At 41.1% G+C, this 21,700-nt stretch overlaps 1 protein-coding gene across 1 annotated transcript in view; it reads right to left on the bottom strand.

Annotated features, from left to right (window-relative positions):
- Positions 1-21,700, bottom strand: part of dok4 (docking protein 4) — a 98,365-nt gene that overhangs the window by 36,695 nt on the left and 39,970 nt on the right. The window contains exons 2-3 of the mRNA XM_033624205.2: positions 20,581-20,677; positions 84-538 (exon numbers count right to left, since the gene is read on the bottom strand). Coding sequence (XP_033480096.1) covers positions 84-149 — 66 coding nt within the window. The 5' untranslated portion in view covers positions 150-538; positions 20,581-20,677. The remainder of the gene's footprint in view (positions 1-83; positions 539-20,580; positions 20,678-21,700) is intronic.

Here is a 21,700-nt window from a genome sequence, read left to right as displayed (position 1 = left end):
ATTGAATGTTTCCTTTTGTGATGGCTGTGATAAAGCATGAATGAATAGGAAACACACACACACACACATTAACACACACTCACCCCCAGCTTGCGGCTGCGCATGCGTACATAGCCCTGCTTGACGATGTCGTTGAAGTTGGAGGCCATCTTCGGAGGGGGGGTAACCTGCTGGCCGTCGCTGTGGAGACCATCCAGATGTTTCTTCCCTCCCTCAACCAGTCCCTCGCTTTCCCTTCCTACCTCCTCAAAGCTCAGAGCGTCTTTGTCCTGTGTGGCTTCCTCTCTTTCACTTTCAGTCCCGTCTGTCTCTTCCAGGACTTTGTGTGTGTTTTTGTTTTTCCCCTCCCTTCCTGTTTCTATCAATTCTCAGCTCCGTCTCTCCTCTTTCATGGAGCTCTGCACATCGTCCCCTCCCTCCTTGGAATTGTTTCTCTCCCTCTTTGCCTCTTGTTGTCCGTGTGCTTTTCTTTACTCCGTCCTTTTTTTCATTCACTCTTCACCAGACGGGTCTTCCCTCCTGTCCCTCTGTGGCATCTCTAAGAAACACACGAACAAAGAAAGAGTAAGAGACAGAGGCAGAAATGGATATATACAGTATATATATTATTCATTGAAGAGTGAGGAGCCCAACATTATCGTCCATTATTCATGCTGGTGGCACACACCGTTATTGAGGGCAAGTATGTGGGCTAGCTGCTTGTGACGTGTCATTGTGCTGTAATGTTCAGTACACTGTATGTCAGGTTATATTTGCCCTTCTTTGTTCGAATCTGTGTGTGTTTGTATTGTAAATGAGCACACGTGTTGTACGCGCGTAGCACTATGGCATAAAGCTGTAAAGGTCTACAAAGGAGGCAGCATCTATTAGGAGGTACAGTATCCAGGAAATAAAAATGCATGAGCTTTAATCTCTTCTCTAATCAGAGCCTGCCTACCCATGATGCCACACTGTTTATTCCCCGCTTCTATCAAGTCAAATTTCCATTTCAAACACCTTGATCTCTTCATCCTTTCCTTTCAGCATTTATTATGTTGCAACGCTGCTGTAGATACAAAATTACACCTCTGTGTAAACACCAAGCCGCTGCCCTTAGTTGTCCTCATTTGTTAAAGCCGCATGCATCCTTCTTTTCATGTTAACAATCAAATGACTATGTGTGAAGTGAGGTGTCAGTCAGAAACTCTGCAGCTCCCATCAGCTTTATGCAGCTTTTTACCTGCTTCTATGTGATCTTATCCTACTCTGCATATTTTGACGGGGCAGGAGACCCCAGCACCGCCTTTTGTGTTGTGTCTTGACACAGGTGGTCGGCAGATCTTGACACAAAAGGGGTTGGTTGTTAGATTTCGGCAACAAAACTTATTGGTTATGGTTCAGAAAAGATCATTGTTGAGGGCCAAAAGGTCGTTGTAGTTCCCAGATGTTGCTGCAGAGTGAGATGCACCTCTCTGTCATGCTGCTCTCCAGTACAGGCAGCTGCGCAACTAGACCCAGGGTGAGTCTGAGTAAGATGGAGGCAGCTACCCTGAGGAAAAGAGGCTCTGCCTGGTCAGGCTCCAAGATAACATTATCTTCTCTCCTCTGCTTGGAAGTGGTGACTTTACAGCTCAGAGCAACTTAATACAATACAGTCACTGGCTTTTGTTCGATAACTAGTGTTGACGAAAAATGCTGTTACACATTTGTGATCTGTCGTTTGCACGCATTAGCTTGGAGCGCTAACTTGGCTTGTGGACTATATTACGTGAACATCCTGCCAAACCGTGTTCAAACTCTCAAAAAAGTAATAAATAGTTGCTAATTGGTACTGAACAGACAAATCTGGTCCAACAACATTCTGAGCCCCACATTTCTTACAGTGTAGCCATGACAGTAGAAATGATTACACTCTGTTCACTCAGTGTACACACTGGCATGACAGTATACAGGTAATCAGATAATACTCTGACAGTCTGTAGTAATGTGTCTGTGTTAATGACGTTTTCCTCTGTTATCGAAGTAAGGTAAAGATAAGAATGAGATTATAGGTTCTTTTTTATTCCTAAATAATTGTTTTTTTTAGAAAATATATTCATTCATAAAAGAATGAATTCAAAACGGGATCAGAATTGAATATTTTTATTGTAACTAAATGTTGTTTCTAAAGCACCAACAGTACTGTTTACAACCTCAAAGCCCCTATGCAAACAATATCCTGACCAATACTGCCTGAAGTTTAGTTTAATCGATCAGTATCAGTCATTCCCACCGCCAGTAGGTTCCACTGGTCAAGACAGGAGGGGCTGTTTGTTTCAGCCAGCAGCCAAGTTCAAAAGAATTTACCCAATAGAAAGACTTCATACAGAATGATTTCATTTGAGCTTATCTGTGACAATTTGCCATTAGAAGAAGAAGATGATATACTTTATTAATCCCAGAGGGGAAATTCAATTTTTTTACTCTGTTGTCATACACACACAAGCCTGAAATACACACGCATACACTAACAGGATCTATAGGTGAGGGGGCGTTGGGTGCCTTGCTCAAGGACACCAGTGCCCAGGAGGAGAACTGGCACCTCTCCAGCTACCAGTCCACACCCCATACTTGGTCTGTACGGGGACTTGAGCCAACGACCCCCCAGTTCCCTGTGGATTGAGATACTACCACCCCTATTAGCAGAGCTAGTGCACTGTCCTTGTGTAACACATAATGTTAGTGATGGTGGAGGACAGACTGCGGACAGAGCAGATTAAATCATATCACATTCTGCATGTCTACATGTTTATGCTTGGTGATCACAGGTAAAAATAAAGTATTGGAGTTTAACTTGCTAGTGTTTATTGCACTTACTGGCAGTAATGAGAGCAACAGTCGTCAACTCGAATAATTTTCGTGTTATCTTCTTTTGTTTCCCCCGCAGCCATTCTGCATTAATGTTGGGTGATTTCAGCCTGTGTCTTGTGTGTGTCTGTTTGGAGGTCAGCCCCTGGCTTCAGCATGTTAGTAAATTACACCAAAACCTTATAAAGTACCAATAAAAGAACCAATAATGTCAGAGCCTATCAGTCTTTGATAATTTAGCTCCAGGGCCTGGTTAATACTGGGTTTCAGTCCCTAATAAGAGCTCTGAGATCATCTGTTAAAAAATACCGTCAACTGTGAGACAGAAAAACTACATTATTTACTTTGATTTTGGACATGATGGTCTGAAAACTGCGTTCAGCACACAGTCCAAGTCCAAATATTTTGTTTCTGCTATGTCACAATGAGCTGATGCAGGAGAGAGAACTGGCAGTATAAGAAAAATACACTGCATCCGTCTGTGGATGGAGAGGTTCAAGCACAAAGACACGCAGGAAGGAGGAGACAACAGTGTGCTTGACCTAGTGCTGGAGTAAGCCATGTGTGAAGTACAGCAGGTGCACACACACACAGACACACATTTTCCCTCCAGAGAGCGAGGACACTTGCCGTCTTCATTGACTCACTTGCGGTAATGAAACTGATATACAAGAGGTGACGTGACTTATACAGCCATTTATGCATCCTGTGCATGCAGATGCTCAAGTGCAACCCAGTGTGTGTGTGTGTGTGTGTGTGTGTGTGAGGGGTGTGTTTGCCATCAGGCGAGGAGCAGTGGGGCAGACATTTCCCATAGGGCTCAGTGGTAAATCTCCCTGACAACAGTGGAACAGAGACATTAAACTTTAACAAGGGGATCATTAATACACACACACACACACACACACACACACACACACACACACAAGGCTGGCAAAAGGCGAGACAGGGAGAGGCTTATCATTATGGCAATGTTGGTTTAGCTAAGTGGCTCAGGCACAAAAGACTATTAAACATTAAACAAACACACAGAATCAGACGAAATGGAAAAGCACACAATCATGCAAATACACACACAGATGTCAATGACTATAACAAACACATGAACATATGAACGAGCAAATAAGACAGTAATCTTTGTTTGTCCTAATGGAAATGTTCAATTGCACCACCTTCAATAAATATCATGTCCAGGATACGCTGTGTTCAAGGTGCGCTATTCATTAAGCATAGCATGAATAAGTAATTACCTCAATCATCTGTGGACATTAGTGTGTTTGTCATAAATACTTCAGCACAATGCTGAGGGAACTAAAAGCCTCTGGTAGGCCGTACTCTTCACTCTTCATTTAGCAGGTACAAGGATGCAGGATTTTGATAACATCTCAAATTGTGATTTTAAAGCTGCTCTGATCCAATTTCATATGTTAACAATGGATCATATGATGAAGTGAAAGAAGTCACAGAGAACTACAGCCTAACTCTGCTGTTTCCTTCAGCTCTACTAAGTGTTTTAATGTTGTTGAGCTCAATGGTTTTGTTCAGTCTTACTGCTCTTATCAACTTTGTTTCCAACAGCAGCAGCAGACAGCTGTTTTCAGCTAAAGAATCTCTGATAAACCCACCATACACCGTGGAACGTTTAGCAGCAACAGAGCTACACAAACAACAACATCTTCCTCCTCTTGTCGCTGACAACGACAAGAGGAGGAAGATGAAGCAACGACAACAACAATGACAAGAGAAGGACAAAACAGCAACGACAAGAGAGAGAGAGAAGAAACAAAAAATGACAAGAGGGAGATAGAAAAAGGCAACAACAACGATGACAAGAGAAAGAAGCACGAGGGACAAGAGGGAGAAAAGGACGACACAACAATTAAAAAGACGAGAGGATGAAGCAGAAGAAGCAACAACTATGACAAAAGGAGGAAGAAGCTAACAGCAACGACAAGAAAAGAATAAAAAACAACAACAAGTGGAAGATGGAAAATAACTAGCGGGAGAGGAACAAGCACTAGGGTTGGGCGCTACGTTAAAAATTTCCAACCAGCCACCGTCAGCCCATCAACCGGCGGTTGCCGATATATTCGGCAGTTGTGTGTGTGGGGAGAAAAAAAAAAAAGAGGGGGGATGTTGCATTCATGTGATGTCGGAAAGAATCAAAAAATGACTTTCAGAATGGGATAATTCACATGAACGCCACCTCATGTCAGAAAAACAACTTGGCAACTCGGATCTCCCGACACCACATGAATGCAGCAAAAAAACGCAGCGTGCTTTGCGAGCCCACACATGTCCAACATGGCACGGAAATATCTGTGCACACCGGCAACAAGCACGCCATCAGAGAGGGTGTTTAGCACGGCTGGTAACATTGTTAACCATATGTGCACTTTGCTTAAGCCAGATAAGGTTAACATGCTCGTTTTCCTCTCCAAAAACATGTAAAACACTGTGTTTTTCAGTTAAAGACAGCGCAAAGGGACTTTATTATTTTATGTGATTTTTGCACTTTATTTTTCCATTGTTCTTTGTTTAGCCTATATTTATTATTATTTTTATTTATTTATTCAAGCAATAAGCCTACGAGAGGCTTTTAGAACAGCTATAACAGCTTTAGTTTTTTTTGCCACGTCCGCAACGGCATTATTATAAAGACAGCGCAAAGGGAGTGGACATTATTATTTTAGGTGATTGTGTGATTTTTGCACTTTATTTTTTCAATGTCCTTCGTTTATATTTACTTATTTGTTATCATAGGCTACTGTTACTGTGTAACTTTTGTGGACCGACCAACTGTTTATTCTGTTTGAATAAATTTACCTGCGCCTTATCCTCTGACTGTGGTCTTTAATGTCAAAATTATTGAATTGAAATTTTATTGAAACATACAGCCCATAGGCTATACTCTTATTCATTAAAAAAAAATCACCTTGAGATCTTTGCTGAGTAATAAGCTGTAAAGACGGGCTGAAGACGACTGTCCGACACCATTTTAAAAAGAGTCTGATGGCTGAAGAAGGACGCATTCGCTCAAAGCCTCTAAATCAGCAAACAGGTGGGAGATAGGGATAACATACCTGTCCTACTATAAAGATCGGGGTGCACAACTGCACATCTTTTTTGATGTAGTTCTCAAATATGGTTTATGAATTAACGTTACGGTCAGGTTCCACCAGCTGCAAACGTAAGCGTCACGTCAGGCGTCTTGTTTACCGTTTGCTGAGTCATGATAGTTAAAGCATTTTTCACCTAAGTTATTACATATATTTGAGTTATCTACAAGTTTACTGTACTGTTTGTCATCTACTCGCTTTCAAATGTCCGCCACAGACATTTACACAATGTCACGGATAAACATGGGTAAATGCATGAAAAAAAATCATCACATATCACCTCTGATAATGGTTTATTCATTGAAAAACACATTGTGCTCGTTTAGCACACTATTTCATGTAGTTTTTATCTGCTGGAGGGTCGCGTAGGGGAGCGTAGCGCAACAAAAATAGAAGAGCATCCTAAAATAGAGAGTTGTCGCGCCGCTCCTGTTGCCGGTGCAGCCGCTGTAATTGATTAACAGGGGGGCGAGCTGCTACGGGACCCCTGCCGTAACTTTCAGCTCCGCCATCACTGACATGTTTTGTGAAAGACTCGTCGGAAATCAGTGTGAAGCTGCCAGTTCCAATACGCACACACTTTGAATTGTGCTCTACATAGTAATTATGGACTATATGTACCGAGTTGAATTCTGTGGAGACAGAAAAATAAAATGACAAAAATCGGCCAAAAAAATCGTCAAAAATGAAATCAACCGTGATGGACTCAGCCGATGGGCGATTGGCAATATATTCGTCCAATCGCCCAAGCCTAACAAGCACCAATGAAAAGGGAAAGAGAACAACAAGAGAAAGAGACAAAAACGACAAGGGAAAGAAGAGGAGGAAGACTCAAGATAAAAGGAAGAAGCAGAAGAAGCAACAACAAGAGGAAAGACACAACAAAAAGGGAAAGATACAACAAGATGACAATCAAGAGGAAAAAGCAACAACGATAAGGAAAAGTCAAAGAAGGATCACTGACAACAGGAGGGAGAAGTAATGACAATGACAACGACAATGACGGGAGGGCGAAGAAGCACAGGCAATCATGGTAACAGGAAGAGGAAACAACAACAATGACAAGAGGAAGAAAAAAACGATAACAACAGGAGGAAGAAGCAATGGCAACAACAACAATGAAGGTACAAGGAAGAAGCAAACACAACAACGAAAAGAGGAAGAAGAAATAATGACAAGTGTAAGAAGAAGAAGCACTGACAACAGGAGGAAGAGGAAATGCAGACAACAGGTGGAGGAACAAAGACAACGACAAGAGGAAGAGGAAACAACAACAAGGGGGAGAAGAAACACCAAAGACGATGACAAGAGGAAGAAGAATCAGTGACAATAGGAGTAGGAAGAAGAGCAATGACAAGAGGAAGGAGAAACGAATAAAAGGGGGAAGAAGCAGGAACAACATCAACAAAAGGATGAAGAAAAGGAAGAAGTGGTAGAAGCAACAACAACAAAAAGGAGAAAGACACAACAAGAAGAGGACAAAGAGGAAGAAAAAGCAACAAGAACAACAAGGAAAAGAGAAAGAAGAACTACCAACAACAGAAAAGAAGGAAAGAGAAGAATCAAGATAAGAGACAACAAGAGAGAGAAGTAATGACATGACAACAACAACAATGAAGGGATTGAGAAGACGAACCAGAGATAGCAACAACAAGAGGATCAAGAAAAAACAATGACAAGAGGAGAAAGACAAGGAAGCACTGACAGCAGTAGGAAGAAGCAATGACAACAACAACAACAACAACAAAGGGAGGAGGGAGAAGAAGCAAAGACAACGATAGGAGGACGAAGACAGGACAATGACACGAGGAAGAAGAAACAACGACAAGTGGGAGGAAGGATTGATGACAACAGGAGTAGGAAGAAGAGCAAAGACAACAACAATAATGACAAGAGGACGAAGAAACAACAAGAGGAAAGACACAACAAAAAAGGGAAATATACAACAAGATGACAAAGAAGAAGAAAGAGCAACCAAAACGACAAAGGAAAGAAAGAAGAAGCACTGACAACAGGAGGGAGTAGTAACAACAATGACGACAACAACAATGACGGCACAAGGAAGAAGCAAAGACAACAACAAGAGGATCAAGAAAAAACAATGACAAGAGTAGAAAGACAAGGAAGCACTGACAGCTGGGTGAAGAAGCAATGACAACAACAACAACAAAGGGAGGAGGGAGAAGAAGCAAAGACAACGACAGGAAGAAGACAAAAGGACAATGACACGAGGAAGACGAAACAAAAACAAGAGGAGGAAGAAGGATCGATGACAACAGGAGTAAGAAGAAGAGCAACGACAACAAAAACAATGACAAAAGGAAGACGAAAAAGAAGAATGACGATAAAAGGAAGAAGAAGAGGAAGCAACAACAAGAGGACAAAGAAGAAGAAAGAGCAAACAAAACGACAAGGAAAAGAGAAAGAAGAAGCACCAACAACAGGGGCCTGTATCACGAAGCACGATTAATGTCTTAGTGAGGTAACTTCAGGGTTAACCCTGGGTTTTCGGTCTCACAAAGCCGGTTCAGTTCTTATCGGGGTAGATCACCATGGTAACTTACTCTGAACGGCTATCCTGCTCCGGAGCAGGGTAAGTTCAGGGTTGAATCTAATCCTATAAAAAGCACCACCCACTGGCCAATCAGCTGTTTGGAAAAAAATGACTCCGCTGACAGAAATGCAGCCCAGTCATGACGGGAAGTTTAATTCATTTGATTGATTTTGATTTGAAAGTTTATTTTGAACATTAAAAAAGAAAAGAAAGCAACAACAACAGACAATGAAAAGATTGTTCAAAAAGGAGTGGAAAGAAGTCGAACTTTCATCCCACCCCTTCATAAGAAAGAAACTGATCATTTGCAGACACTTAATAGCACCATTAATTAGTGCCAACATTTTGTTTTGTTGGAGGAAATGATCCCTGTTAAAGATAATGGTCCTAATTGACAGCTTTGCTGCTGGAAATGTGGACAGTAGCCTATCATGTCTACACTTCATGGTGTTTGAGGGATTTTCCTTTTTGTTTTTTAAAGAGGGACACTAGGTATATTTTTGTGCAGCTGTTAATTTCTAACACAGCTCAATATCAGGATGATTTTATTCAGACTATCAGTTTGGTGTTGATATGATTTAATTGTGGCGTCAGCTTTAAGCTTTATTGTAGCATATATAACGTTATGACAAAGAAGATCAGTTTATCAGACGCAATGATGTTAGACGATAATTGTAATACACGCAATTCATCTGCGCAGCATTGATTTCATGGGATTCAAAGGTGTGATCAGTGTCAGATGTACAAGTACAGGTACTGTAGCTACTTGAACCAGTGATGAGTAATTTAACCTACACATCATTTTATTTGCTACTTTGATTTTTCCCTCTCTCCTCCTCTATTTCTTCTTTCCTGACCCGTTTTTTTCTTCTCTATTATGTGATTTCATTGATGTTTTGACAGGGGAATTTCTTTGATAAGCTTTTAGTGGCTTCTAACCTCTCCGGCACTTTTCTTTTTTAATCTTGTAAATTTTATACTGTCTGTTTTTAACATTATGTGCAAATAAACTAATCTAAACTAAAGCTAAATATTATTCATCCCGTTATGCGTTGCCACGCATGTTTCCTCCTCCTGCAGCTGCCACGGTGTTGGCCTTTTCTGTAATGTTGCTTTTCTCTTCCTCATATTTTAGTAGAATTAATCTCTGATCCTCACACGAGAAATACCTTTTTTCCCTCACATACGGCGCTCTGTGAGGACGCTCAGTGATGCTGTGCTTCTCTCATGATTGTGATTGGTCCGCTGCGTGCGCGTTCACAGCTCTTGATAAAGCAATCCTGGGTTGAGTTACCGAGTTGATATCCAGCTTCGTGATACCGATTATTCTGATTGCCATTGTTAGGGTTAGTCAACCCAGGATAGGTCTGGGTAACCCAGGAAAGGTTGATCTCGCTTCGTGATACAGGCCCCAGGAGAGAGAAGAAATGACAATGACAACAACAATTAAGGGAGGAGGAAGAAGCAAAGACAACCATGATAACAGGAAGAAGTAACAAGAACAGGAAGAAGAAGAAGAATGATGGTGCTTCCTTCTCTTAAATAAACCGTCCTTGGTTGAGCATACAGTAAACCTGCATGTTAAGGGCCTATTAATCAGACAAAGCATGGAGTTTAATTTCACAGTGTGACCATCCCACAGATTTAATGGTTATTAGCTGTAGCTTAGTAAATTCTCTGGCAACAGTTTTCCTATCAGTCCATTTAACAGTCACAGTTGCCGACTAAAACTTGAACCTCAAACAGCTTAAGACCTTAATAATTCAATTCTAGTCATGGCTCTTGTGATTTGGAAAATGCACTAAACAAAAAAACAATCTCTCAGGCTCTCCATCAGCCCAATCTGTCGAGTTGTTTCAGAGCACAAAACAAGAAGAGAGAGCTTTTCTCTACACAGACCTGAAGCTTTGGAGAGATGGTGGAGCGTGACGTTCCTGACATGGCTGCTTGATTTTTCGCCGTTCTGATGTCTCTAGAGATTATGAGCTCATGAACCTAGACCACTGCATTTCACATCTTTCTTAAGTATTTCTGTTTCAGGTCGTGTCCCACACAGAACTCAACCATCCACTGACTCTGCTATCATAACTCAAGTTTGATGATATGCTATTAAGTCCACTGAAATGAAACCAATGAGCTTTAGTATCGGCATAAAAGAGCCATAATGACTGAGCCTGGATAAGCACCATCATGACCGGAAGCACCAACTACATTTGTTGCTCTTATCCCAAAATGGACTTAACCTTCCTCTCATATGCTTACATATATATAATTACTGGGCACACAGTATTTGACCACATTAACATAAGAAATATAGGAAAGACTGGGGCTGTCGATATTAAAAAGAAACCTTTGTTTTACTTATTTCAAAAGGGTAATCCACCTGATATTATTCCCAGCCAGTCCTGGGTACATTAAATTAAAACATTCAATTTAACTGGACAAAAAACATAAAACAAAATCAGGCAGTACATCCTGTCGAACCTTTGCCTTGACCAGGACATGGTCCTCTATGAAGTGTTTGCCCTGCACACAGCATGTTTGCACTTGTGTATGAAATATTTATTGTAGCCTAAATCTTTCTCTACAACAACAACAACAACCAGTATACACTACTGGTTTTCAATGCTTCAGCTACACATCTTGGCTATATTTTCTAATTCTTCTTCTTACTCTAATTTTCTAATTCTTATCCTGTATTGCTCTCCGCCATTTTTGGCACAGCCTCAAGTAGGGCCTGACTGATTTATCGGCCGGCCAATTTAATCGGCTGATTATAGCCATTAGAGAATAATCAGCAATCGGCCAAAAGTTGGCTGATTGACACCGATGTTAACACTTATATTTTCATCACTAATAAAATGCAAGGAATATGGTGTTTTACTTAGAAATGATGTCCTTGTGTTACTTTTGCACTATAACCTACCTCTGTTAAATTAGTAATAATAAGAAGAACTCTGGTACTGTGAACATACATGTGAATGTCTTAATTCATGTAGACTTTGCATGATTATTTCATTTCCCAGAGGTTTACTGCCTTTTTGCACATCATATTTTTGATTTATTTTGTGTTCAAATTGTTCATATGCTGCTTGTTCCACACAATTTCTGATAATAAAAGTATTTGAAAATAGTAAAATGTTCTTCCTTCAATTTATATCTTTGTAACGAGTGTTTGAACTATATTTAAGCCATCAAAAGCAGGTATTTCGGGGGGTTTTAAATTGAAAAACGTAAAAATTTAATCGGCCAGGGGCGTCGGTAGCGTAGTAGATAGTGCCAGCGCCCCATGTACAGAGGCGATGCTTCGCTGCAGCGGTCGCAGGTTCGATTCCGGCTTGCAACCCTTTGCTGCATGTCATCCCCCCACTCTCTCTCTCTCTCTCCTCATTTCACACTGTCCTGTCAATTAAAGGCAAAAAGCCCAAAAAATAATCTTTAAAAAAAAAAAAAAAAAAAAATTTAATCGGCCGATATATCTGTTATCGATTTTTTTCCTCGGCATCGGCCCAAAAAAATCCATATCGGTCAGCCCTAGCCTCAAGAACATGCCAACCTGTATTTCATTGCACATTTTTGCATGGCCATTTGATAAATCAAAACTCTGAATCTTAAAATGTTTTTAATCTAAACTCAGTAACTATGTGAGAAGAAAAACTCTACATCTTTTATTGAAGGAAGAAACAACAAAGAAGAAGAAACAGAAGACAAAGAAGCAACAAAAAAGGAGACGAAGAAACAAAAAAGAAGGAGCAGCAAGGTAAAAAAAAATGGCCACCTTATTTTAGTGATGATTTACATGAGTCCTTTGCAGCAGCCCGGGATTTGACTCTGACCTGCTGCCCTTTGGTGCATGTCAACCCCCCCTCTCTCCCACCTTTCCTGCCCGTCATTAGCTGTACTGTCAATAAAAGCAAAACACCCAAAGAATAATCTTTGAAACACTCACTCACTGTGGAAGAAACACTCATACTGTGCATTTCAACATATCCTTTCATAGCCCTGGATTAAGGTATCGAAATAATACATCAATCTAGAAAAGACAAAAAAAGACAGTGTGTTTTAACGTGTCTTTCAGTTGGGTTTCAATTGCAACATCAGACCGAGGAGGGGGAAGAAGAAGCAATGACAACAACAACTTTAAGAAGGGGAAAAAAGCACAAACAACAATGACAAGGGAACGAAGAAGAAGAAGCAACAACGACAACAAAACCAAAAGGAAGAAAAAACATCAATGACCAGAGGAGGAAGAGGAGGAGGCAACAACAACACTGATAAGGAAAGGAAGAATATAAAGCAACAACAACAGGAAAAAGAAGCAACAACAATAGCTACAAGAAGGGGAAGAAGCACAAACAACAATGACAAGGGAAGGAACAACAAAAGGCAGAACAAACAACAACAACAAAAGGAAGAAGAAACAACAACAGGAAAAAGAAGCAAAAACAAGTACAGAAGGAAGAAGAAGCATTGACACCAACTATGAGAAGGGGAAGAAGAAAAAGCACAAACAACAATGACAAGGAGAGGAAGAAGACGGAGCAACAACAAAAGGAACAGGAAACAACGATGAGGAGGAGGACAAGGAGGCAACAACAGCATTGACAAGGGAAGGAAGAGGATGAAGCAGCAACAACAACAAAAGGTAAATTAAACAACAGCAAGAGGAGAAAGAAGAAGAAGCAACAACATCATGATTCAAAAAAGGCTCCAAGAACACGCAGCCAAAACAAATTGATTTGCTGTGTTAAAACAATCATTTCGACCACACCAACACACCTCTCCCGTCTCTGGATTTGGTCTGAAAAAACAAAGAATCGTAATAAAACAATACAAAAACTGGGAAATACAAAATACATACAAATTAATTAAAAAAAGGAAACTGCAACATCTGAAAACTTGTGTTTCAATACTTCTTCAGTTACTTTCAGCTGCAGCATCTGACTCAGACATCAGGGTCCGTCATTCATCTGCTTGAATACCGATCAGTTTTTGAACACACACACACACAAACACAAACACACACACACACACAAAAGCCATGGTGTCAAGGCAAGATCTAATTCTTAACAAGGGCACGACATCGATTCACTCATGCAACCACATTGATCCTGTGCCGGTGTGTGTTTGTGTGTGTTGACACTGAATCAATGGAGTGTTCACAGTCTATTCGCTGACGAGCCTGCAGCCCTCACAACAACAGCTACATCTCAAAGTCTCCTCATCCATAATGACACAAGTGTTTAACATCTGTATGTTAATGTCAAATCAACCATGATGCTTCAGTATAACAAACAGTGAACACAGTGTGAAAGAGACGGCAGCCTCTGTCACCAGTAATACTGTCAGTGCAGGACTTGTGACGAGTGCAGTCAGTAATATTTTATAGGCTTTGCATATGAAACAATAAAATATCAGTGAGGGTCTGCAGTCACTTCATATCAATATTAATCATGTGTCTGTCACTTCAATGGCAGCGACTTGGCTCTGTGTGTTTCCACTGTTTACACTCCACAGCAAGAGTAGACAAGGATAGAAAAAGCAGCCTTCAGCTGTCTCCATCTGTCATGTGACCCTTAACGCAGACGGCAGTGGTCAGTAGTGTCTCTTGGACAAATGACCACTGATGTGTTTATTCATGAGGACGGTTTCAGAAGGTGGAGGAAGCTTCAGACTTTTATCATTATTGATGAGGAGCTGTCATTATTATTACTAACATTAGCACTATACGCTAATAGTTGTGCTTAGTTTACTGTTAAAGTGTGTAAGATTTAGGGGGATTTGGTTGCATCTAGCTGTGAAGATTTCAAAGTGCAACCAGCTGAAACTTCTCCCAGTCAGAATTCCTTCAGCCTCAGTGAATAACAATTGCTTTTCAGGACACTGTCCCAGCAGGAAATGCAGTGATGTCTCTGTACACAACATCCGCTTTTTATGGCACTATTCAGGCAGGAAACGCAGCAGTGTTTTGGTAAAAAATATCTGCTTTTTTAGCAGTATCTCGTCAGGGAACACAGCAACGTCTCTGTAAAAAATCTCTTTCATGGCACTATCCTGGCAGTAAATGCAGCCACGTCTCGGTAAAAACACAACCGCCTTTTGTGCCAGTAACCCTGCAGGAAACACAGCGATGTCTTGGTAAAATAAAATACTTACTTTTGTGGCGCTATCCAGGATGGAAATGCAGAGATGTCTTACTAAAAAACAATCTCTTTCTTTTGGCACTATCCAGGCAGGAATCACAGCAACGTTTCGGTAAAAAATAACAGCTTTTTTGGCACTATCCCAATGGGACATGCAGCTATGTCTCTAAAAAACAACTTCTTTTCATGGCACTATATTGTCAGTAAATGCAGCCATGTCTGCGTAAAAAACAATCACTTTTTGTGCCACTATCCCTGCAGGAAATGCAGCCATGTCTTGGTAAAAAACAACTTCTTTTCATGGCACTATCCAGGCTGGAAATGGAGAGATATCTCATTAAAATACAACTGCTTCTTTTGGCACCATCCAGGCAGGAATCACAGCAATATTTCGGTAAAAAATTATAGCTTTTTTGGCACTATCCCAATAGGACATGCAGCTGTGTCTCTGAAAAACAACTTCTTTTCATGGCACTATCCCAACAGTTAATGCAGCGATGTCTGCGTAAAAAATAACAACTTTTTGCGCCACTATCCTGGCAGGAAATGCAGCCATGTCTTGGGAAAAAAACAACAACTTCTTTTTGTGGCACTATCCAGGCTGAAAACACAGAGATTTCTCACTAAAATACAACTGTGTCTTTTGGCACTATCCAGGCAGGAATCACAGCGACGTTTTGGTAAAAAAAAACAAAAAAAAACAACAGATTTTTGGCACTATCCCAATGGGACATGCAGCTATGTCTCAAAAAAAAAACAAAAAAACAACAACTTCTTTTCTATTCCAGCAGTAATAGTGCAGCAACTTCTTGATAAAAAAACAACCACTTTTCGTGCCACTTTCCCTCCAGGAAACGCAGCGATGTCTCTATAAAAAAAAAATTCATTTTCTTGGCACTAACCTGGCAGCAAATGCAGTTATGCCTAGATAAAAACAAATGCTTTTTGTGGCACTGAACCTGACAGGAAATGCAGCTATGGTTCTGCAAAAAACAACCTCTATTTGCGGCACTATTTAAGCAGGTAATGCAGCAATGTCCCTGTAAAAAAATACCCTTTTTCTTGGCACCAATACGTCAGAAAATGCAGCAATGTCTTGACAAAAACAATTTCTTTTTGTGGCAATAACTTGGAAGGAAACACAATGATGTCTTGGTAACAACCGTTTTTTGTGGCACTATCCCCGCTGGAAAAACAGCAACAGGTTGCTAAAACACAATCATACTTTTTATTTGTTGTTCTAGAACAATGATCTGCAGCTTGGCAGGTGTCTCGTCTGAGTGTCCCGCCATCCAACACTCCTTCCTTCTCAGTGTGACAGCTCATTTACTTTGTTGATTTAGAAATTTTAATATGAATCATATAAAACATACAAATGTAATGATTCATGGTTTGCAGAGTGCAGGGCTGGAGCTGTATATGAACTGGCTGACTGTTCAAAGCTGTGTGTGTGTGTGTGTGTGTGTGAGTCGGCTGTTTGTGTGTACGAACCTGCAACTACATCTGGCATATTTCCAACAGACAAGAAAATATATATGTGGTTTTTTTTCTGTATGTTTGTGTGCTGTGACCTTTATCCTCTCCTGAGTATTTTCTTTCTCAGGTTGACACTTTTAAACATCAAAGATCACATCTGGTCAGTATCTCTGTACGCCTAGAGACACACACACACCTAATAAGATTACTGCCACACACACAGACATCACAGTGAGCCATGGGGACACACACTCACACACAGCCACCTGTCTCTCCAGCCTCTCTCCTGCAGAGAAGTGACTCATGAAATCAGTCAGGCAATCAGCCCCTATTCCTCCACACCTGTCTCCTCTCTTCTTCTTCTATTCACTTTTGTCTCCCTTTTACCAACACATTCTTTCTTATTTCTCCCCTCCTCCTTCTTCTGTTCTCATTCATTCATTCCTTCATTCTGTCTACCTATGTATCAGTCAGCCCATTAATCTAAAAACCTAAATACAGTCTGACATGCTCATTATTCTGAAATAGAAACCTGCTGTTTTTTTTTACTAGTGGTTTTTATTCAGATAGCATTCTACAATTTAAGGTCATATTCCCTTCAGTCAATCAGAACATTCAGAAATTGAAATTAATGTGTGCACGTGAAGCTAGTTTTTCTTCACGGATGTTGCCTCGTTTGTTGTCTGAAACTGAAACACTGTAGTGCAATATTTTGGCTATTTCTATGCTATCACAAAGGACGCATGGAAGTATAAGGGTAGTGATGTTAAACATTTGAAATAGACATATCTACAGTATTTTCATACGCGAAGGAAGTATATATGAGTCTTTGATTCTCAAATGCTGCAGACCCAGGGTGAGTCTGAGTGAGACAGAGGCCGCTGCCCAAGGGAGGAGAGACTCTGCCCGCTCAGGCTCCAAGATAGCGTTATCTTTTTTGTTTTTTATGATAATATTTTGGGCTTTTATTTGACAGGACAGTTTAAGTAAGAAAGGGGGAGAAAGAGGGGGTGACGTGTTTACTCTGTTACATGAACATCGCTGCCAACCTGAATATTCCTACAAACCCTGCTTAAACTCTCAAAATCTAAATGGAAAAAAAAGAGCAAATTTTTGAGTTGAGTATTCCTATTGAACAGCCAAATCTAATTCAACTGACATAGCTCTGTGTCAGGTACAGCCCTGTTGGAGTAGATTGTGAAGTGAATCTGTCAGTGAGTACGACAGTGACAAACAGAAAGACAAAACAGGTGGGGTGTATTATAAGGACTTAATTAGTGAGAAGCAGTCTACTCTGACACCTTCTCTCCAACAACTGGCAAATCTGTGTATGTGTGCAGACTTTCAGCACTTACATTTGGTGGCAATCTGAGCAATATATTTTGCTACTTACTGAGTACAAGTGGTAATTTTGACCTGATGCAATCATAATCATTTTCATTCATACTCTGGGGAGCATGAATAGTCATCAAAATTCACAAAAGGTACTCATTTTCAATCTACGAAAGTTGATGTTTTGGCCTGACTTGGCTCGGCTGCTCGTTATCTAGCTCTTGTACATACTCCGTGCCCTTGACACTTCCTGTTCATACCAAACTGCAGCTCATATGCTGAAGTATACAGAAGATACCACTTTGGGACATCGGGGCTCGCCAGATTCATGTGCTAGAGTCAGAGAGTTCACTGAGTGCTCGTTAGCCTGTGGACACTTCTCCTGCTGCCTGAGAGGACACCCTCCACTCAGCCCTCACACATCTTGAAAATCACAACACCCACATCAGAATGTTGTTTGTCGATTTCATCTCAGCGTTCGATACCATCACAACCAGCAAACTGAGTGGCAGACTTAGCACTCTGAGCTTGAGTCCTACACTCTGCAAATGGATATTGGACTTCCTCATAAACAGACCCCAGGCAGTTTGGATTGGAGGTCACACCTCCTCCACTCCAGTGCTGAACACTGGAGCTCCCCCAGGGCTGTGTGCTCAGCCCCCTCATGTTCAGTGAACACCTACAACTGCAACCCCGACACTGAGAAAACTCTGTTGCGAAGGCTGTGGACCAAACCACCATCATCGGTCAGATTACAAACAACCATGAAAAGTCTTTCATTCACCAGGGGGCTGAGCGTTGAATTTAGGAAAAAGGAGGTGAAGACACACATCCCTTTCTACATCAACAGATCTGAGGTGGAGCAGGTGAATAGTTTTAGGTTCCTGGGAGTCATCATCACAGAGAGAACCTAGTGTGGTCGTCTCACATCTCCAGCCTGGCTGAGGAAGCCCAGAAATGGCAGTATGACCCTTAAGGTCACAGTAGAAAGCAAAGTTTTTGCCAACTTTTCCAGAGAAGCAACAGAAGGCATTCTGATACATTACAAACTGGCATGCTTTACGCACAGCTCAGGACAGGAGAGCTCTGCAGCGGGTGATTAAAACTGCCCAGAACATCAGTGGTACCCATCTACCATGCATCAGTGATATCAGTGAGGTGAGGTGCAGGGATGTACATTATTAGTCAACTAGTCAATTAAATGTTGCTACTCTTGCTAGTCAGCACCAGAATTATACGTGATTGTGTTCACCCAGTAAAAATACCACTCTAATTAACAGGCCTGTTTCATAAAGCCCAGTTCAGACCAAAGATTCACAATGAGATGAGTTGAAACATATAATTACTGAAAATGCGTCGTTCTGCAACGTTCTAAAAACCTGCTGGTTCACATCATTGCAACTAGATAAGACGGTATATCATCTCTAGTCAACAACTCTCTGTACTTCCGTTCTGATTTGCAGCTTTTCAGGTTCATTTTGAGGCTGAATATAATTTGTAGCTCCTTAAAATCTGAATGAGGATAGTGATAGTAAGGTACTGGCTACAGTGATGAAACAAAACCAGCATCAGATGGACTGTATTCATAATCAGTACACCGCAGTAATATAAATAAACAGCGCCAATTCATCAGTCAATGAGAATGTGTGTGTGGGCGGGGCAAAAGCACATACAGCGCACAGAAGCAGGCACCGGCACACACTGCGAGAACACAGCAAGCAAACACACCGTCTGCGGTCATTTTGACTTGACCAGTGGACTTCACTACAAGCTGAGTGGCTGTTGAAACAGGTGACTTGCTTTACGTAATAAAACCAGCCCTCGGTGATCTGACCAACAGAGTTGCAGGTGACATCACCAGCCGGCTTGAGTCGAGCTCAGACCGGCCAGTTCACACCTCTGCAACTTTTCTCTGCAATGTTCTTAAACAGTTTCATCTCGTCATGAATCTTTGGTCTGAACTGGACTTAAAGATTCAATTTCCTACAAGATATTGTTTTCAATAAAAGTTACTTGTTAGCTTTCATTTAGTGAGTTGTCGTCATGTTTTGTAGGATAATGTGCAACGTTTGTAATGCGGGGTGAAAAGTTGGTTATTGAAAGATGTAATAATGATTTCTAATGGTTCTTTGAATATAGGCAACACTTGTGTGGACAATGTTTAACCTTATAGATTAAATTGTATGTGTATTTTTCTGCAGAGACTCTGCCCTCTGCCTGGATCTTCTTTTTTTCCACGTTCAGGACGTTTATGGGCTCGTACCCCCACAGCACTCAGGTGAGGTCGGGACTTAATAAATATCTAGCAAGCAATATTGATTTTCTTGTCTCACTGTCAGAAAGAAAGGAAATAACCATATTTCCCCAAATTCCCTCTTTAGGTTTTGATGAGCAGTGCAAAGCATTACGGCTGATTCTTAATGAATTTTCAAAGCGTCACTTGTTATCGTATCTCTAAAGAGGAAAGCCCTCATCATTGATTACACGTCATCTAAAATTTGTAATCAAGAAATAAGGAAAAAGGAAAGAAACAAAGACGGACGGGGAGAAAAAAGAGAAAAGCCTAAACTGATGAAGAGAGACGGAGAGCCGGTGAAAAATCAAAGTAACTCAGATTATTCTTTGAATGGCTGATTGAATTTCCTTGTTCCAACAATAATGAAAGTGTGACCACTGCCAATCCTTTTGGCATTTTACAGCAGGGCTGTGGGTGTCTGTGCATGATTGATAGCAGGCTTTACTGTGTGAAGAATTGAGCTTTGCTAACCCAGTTTTGCCCTGTTAACACCTTCCAACCAACGCTATCTCTCTGTCTCACACACACACACACACACACACACACACACACATGCACGACCGTCTATCCTTTCCTTTTCCATTTCTCCATCTCTCATCCCGGTAATCCTTCTATCACATTGTCTGTAACCTCAGCCCATTTTCTTATCCATTCACTGTGACACACAAAAACATTAACTGAACTTGAAACTGAAATATTGCTCAGTGCAAAATAAAATCTACTCCCTGTCACAGCCTTCTAATAAATCTAACAATGAAACCAAATAACATTTCAAATATATTTTCAAAGTGTCTGAAAGTGTGTCTGTGTGGTGCAGAGGTTGAACACACTCACCTACAAACCAAACTCCATGTGCTGAGTGGTGAGAAGCCAGTGAGGGATCACACCCATTGCTGGGGCCTTTGGTGAAGGGAGACCCTGGTCAGAGGCCCTAGGGAATGTAAGAAACTTTAATTAGAACAAACATTTTCTCTGGATACTTTTTTAGTTCGGTATGTCGCAGGTCTGCAGTGGTTTGTACTGCCTACTGGAAATAACCCCAGCCTCACACTCGTACAACAAGAGTCGAGAACAACTAGAGCTCTGATTCTCTGTCGAGCCCGACTGAGCCTGACTCAAACCACCGTGTTCAGGGCAGTGAACAACGGAGCAATCTAGCTGAGAACCAGTGAAGAGAAGCGTGCGTGACAGAGGGATGGAAAACAGAAGAAAGACAGTGAGTGAGATTCTGCAAAGCAACTTGGTTGGAAGCGTTTGCTTCCTAGAAGTGGGAAAGAAGTACATAATATACAGCAGAGAGCAGTGACCATTATCTGCACCTTGACCTCCGTGCACACTCAAAGAGGGAGACGCACCGAGGGGTACAGCCTGAACCTGTTGTGTGTGAGATACAGAGCTGATGACAGACTACTCAAATAACAGAAGGAAGAGAAGAAGGAGAAGCGGTGCAAGGAAACATGTCAGCCCCTTAGCTTGTGGTAAATGTTTGAATATTAAAAACCTATAGAGGGTGTGAGTTAGGTGATGAGGAGTGGTTGAAAATACTGTCAAATACTGGGATATAAACGAGTATAATTTAATTCGTAGGTGTCACATTACTCCCTCTACGCTCCACAGGATGGGTCTACTGGCTAATAATCTATGTTGGAAATGTCAGACAGAAACAAGAACATTTCTACAATCTGGGAATGTAAACTGGTGAACCCATTGTGGGAAAAAGTTGTGAATCATGTAGGGAAGTGGTTGGGTACGATGGTACCTAAATCACCAAACCTGAATCAACAGCTGCTTAAGTGATCCTCAGATTATGGAAAAGTACAGTACAGGCCAAAAGTTTGGACACACCTTCTCATTCAATGCGTTTTCTTTATTTTCATGACTATTTACATTGTAGATTCTCACTGAAGGCATCAAAACTATGAATGAACACATGTGGAGTTATGTACTTAACAAA

The sequence above is a fragment of the Epinephelus lanceolatus genome, chromosome 2, assembly GCF_041903045.1.
Source record: "Epinephelus lanceolatus isolate andai-2023 chromosome 2, ASM4190304v1, whole genome shotgun sequence".
Taxonomy (NCBI): domain Eukaryota; kingdom Metazoa; phylum Chordata; class Actinopteri; order Perciformes; family Serranidae; genus Epinephelus; species Epinephelus lanceolatus.
The sequence above is the reverse complement of the archived record's forward strand: the minus strand, read 5'-3'. Positions and strand labels throughout refer to the sequence as shown.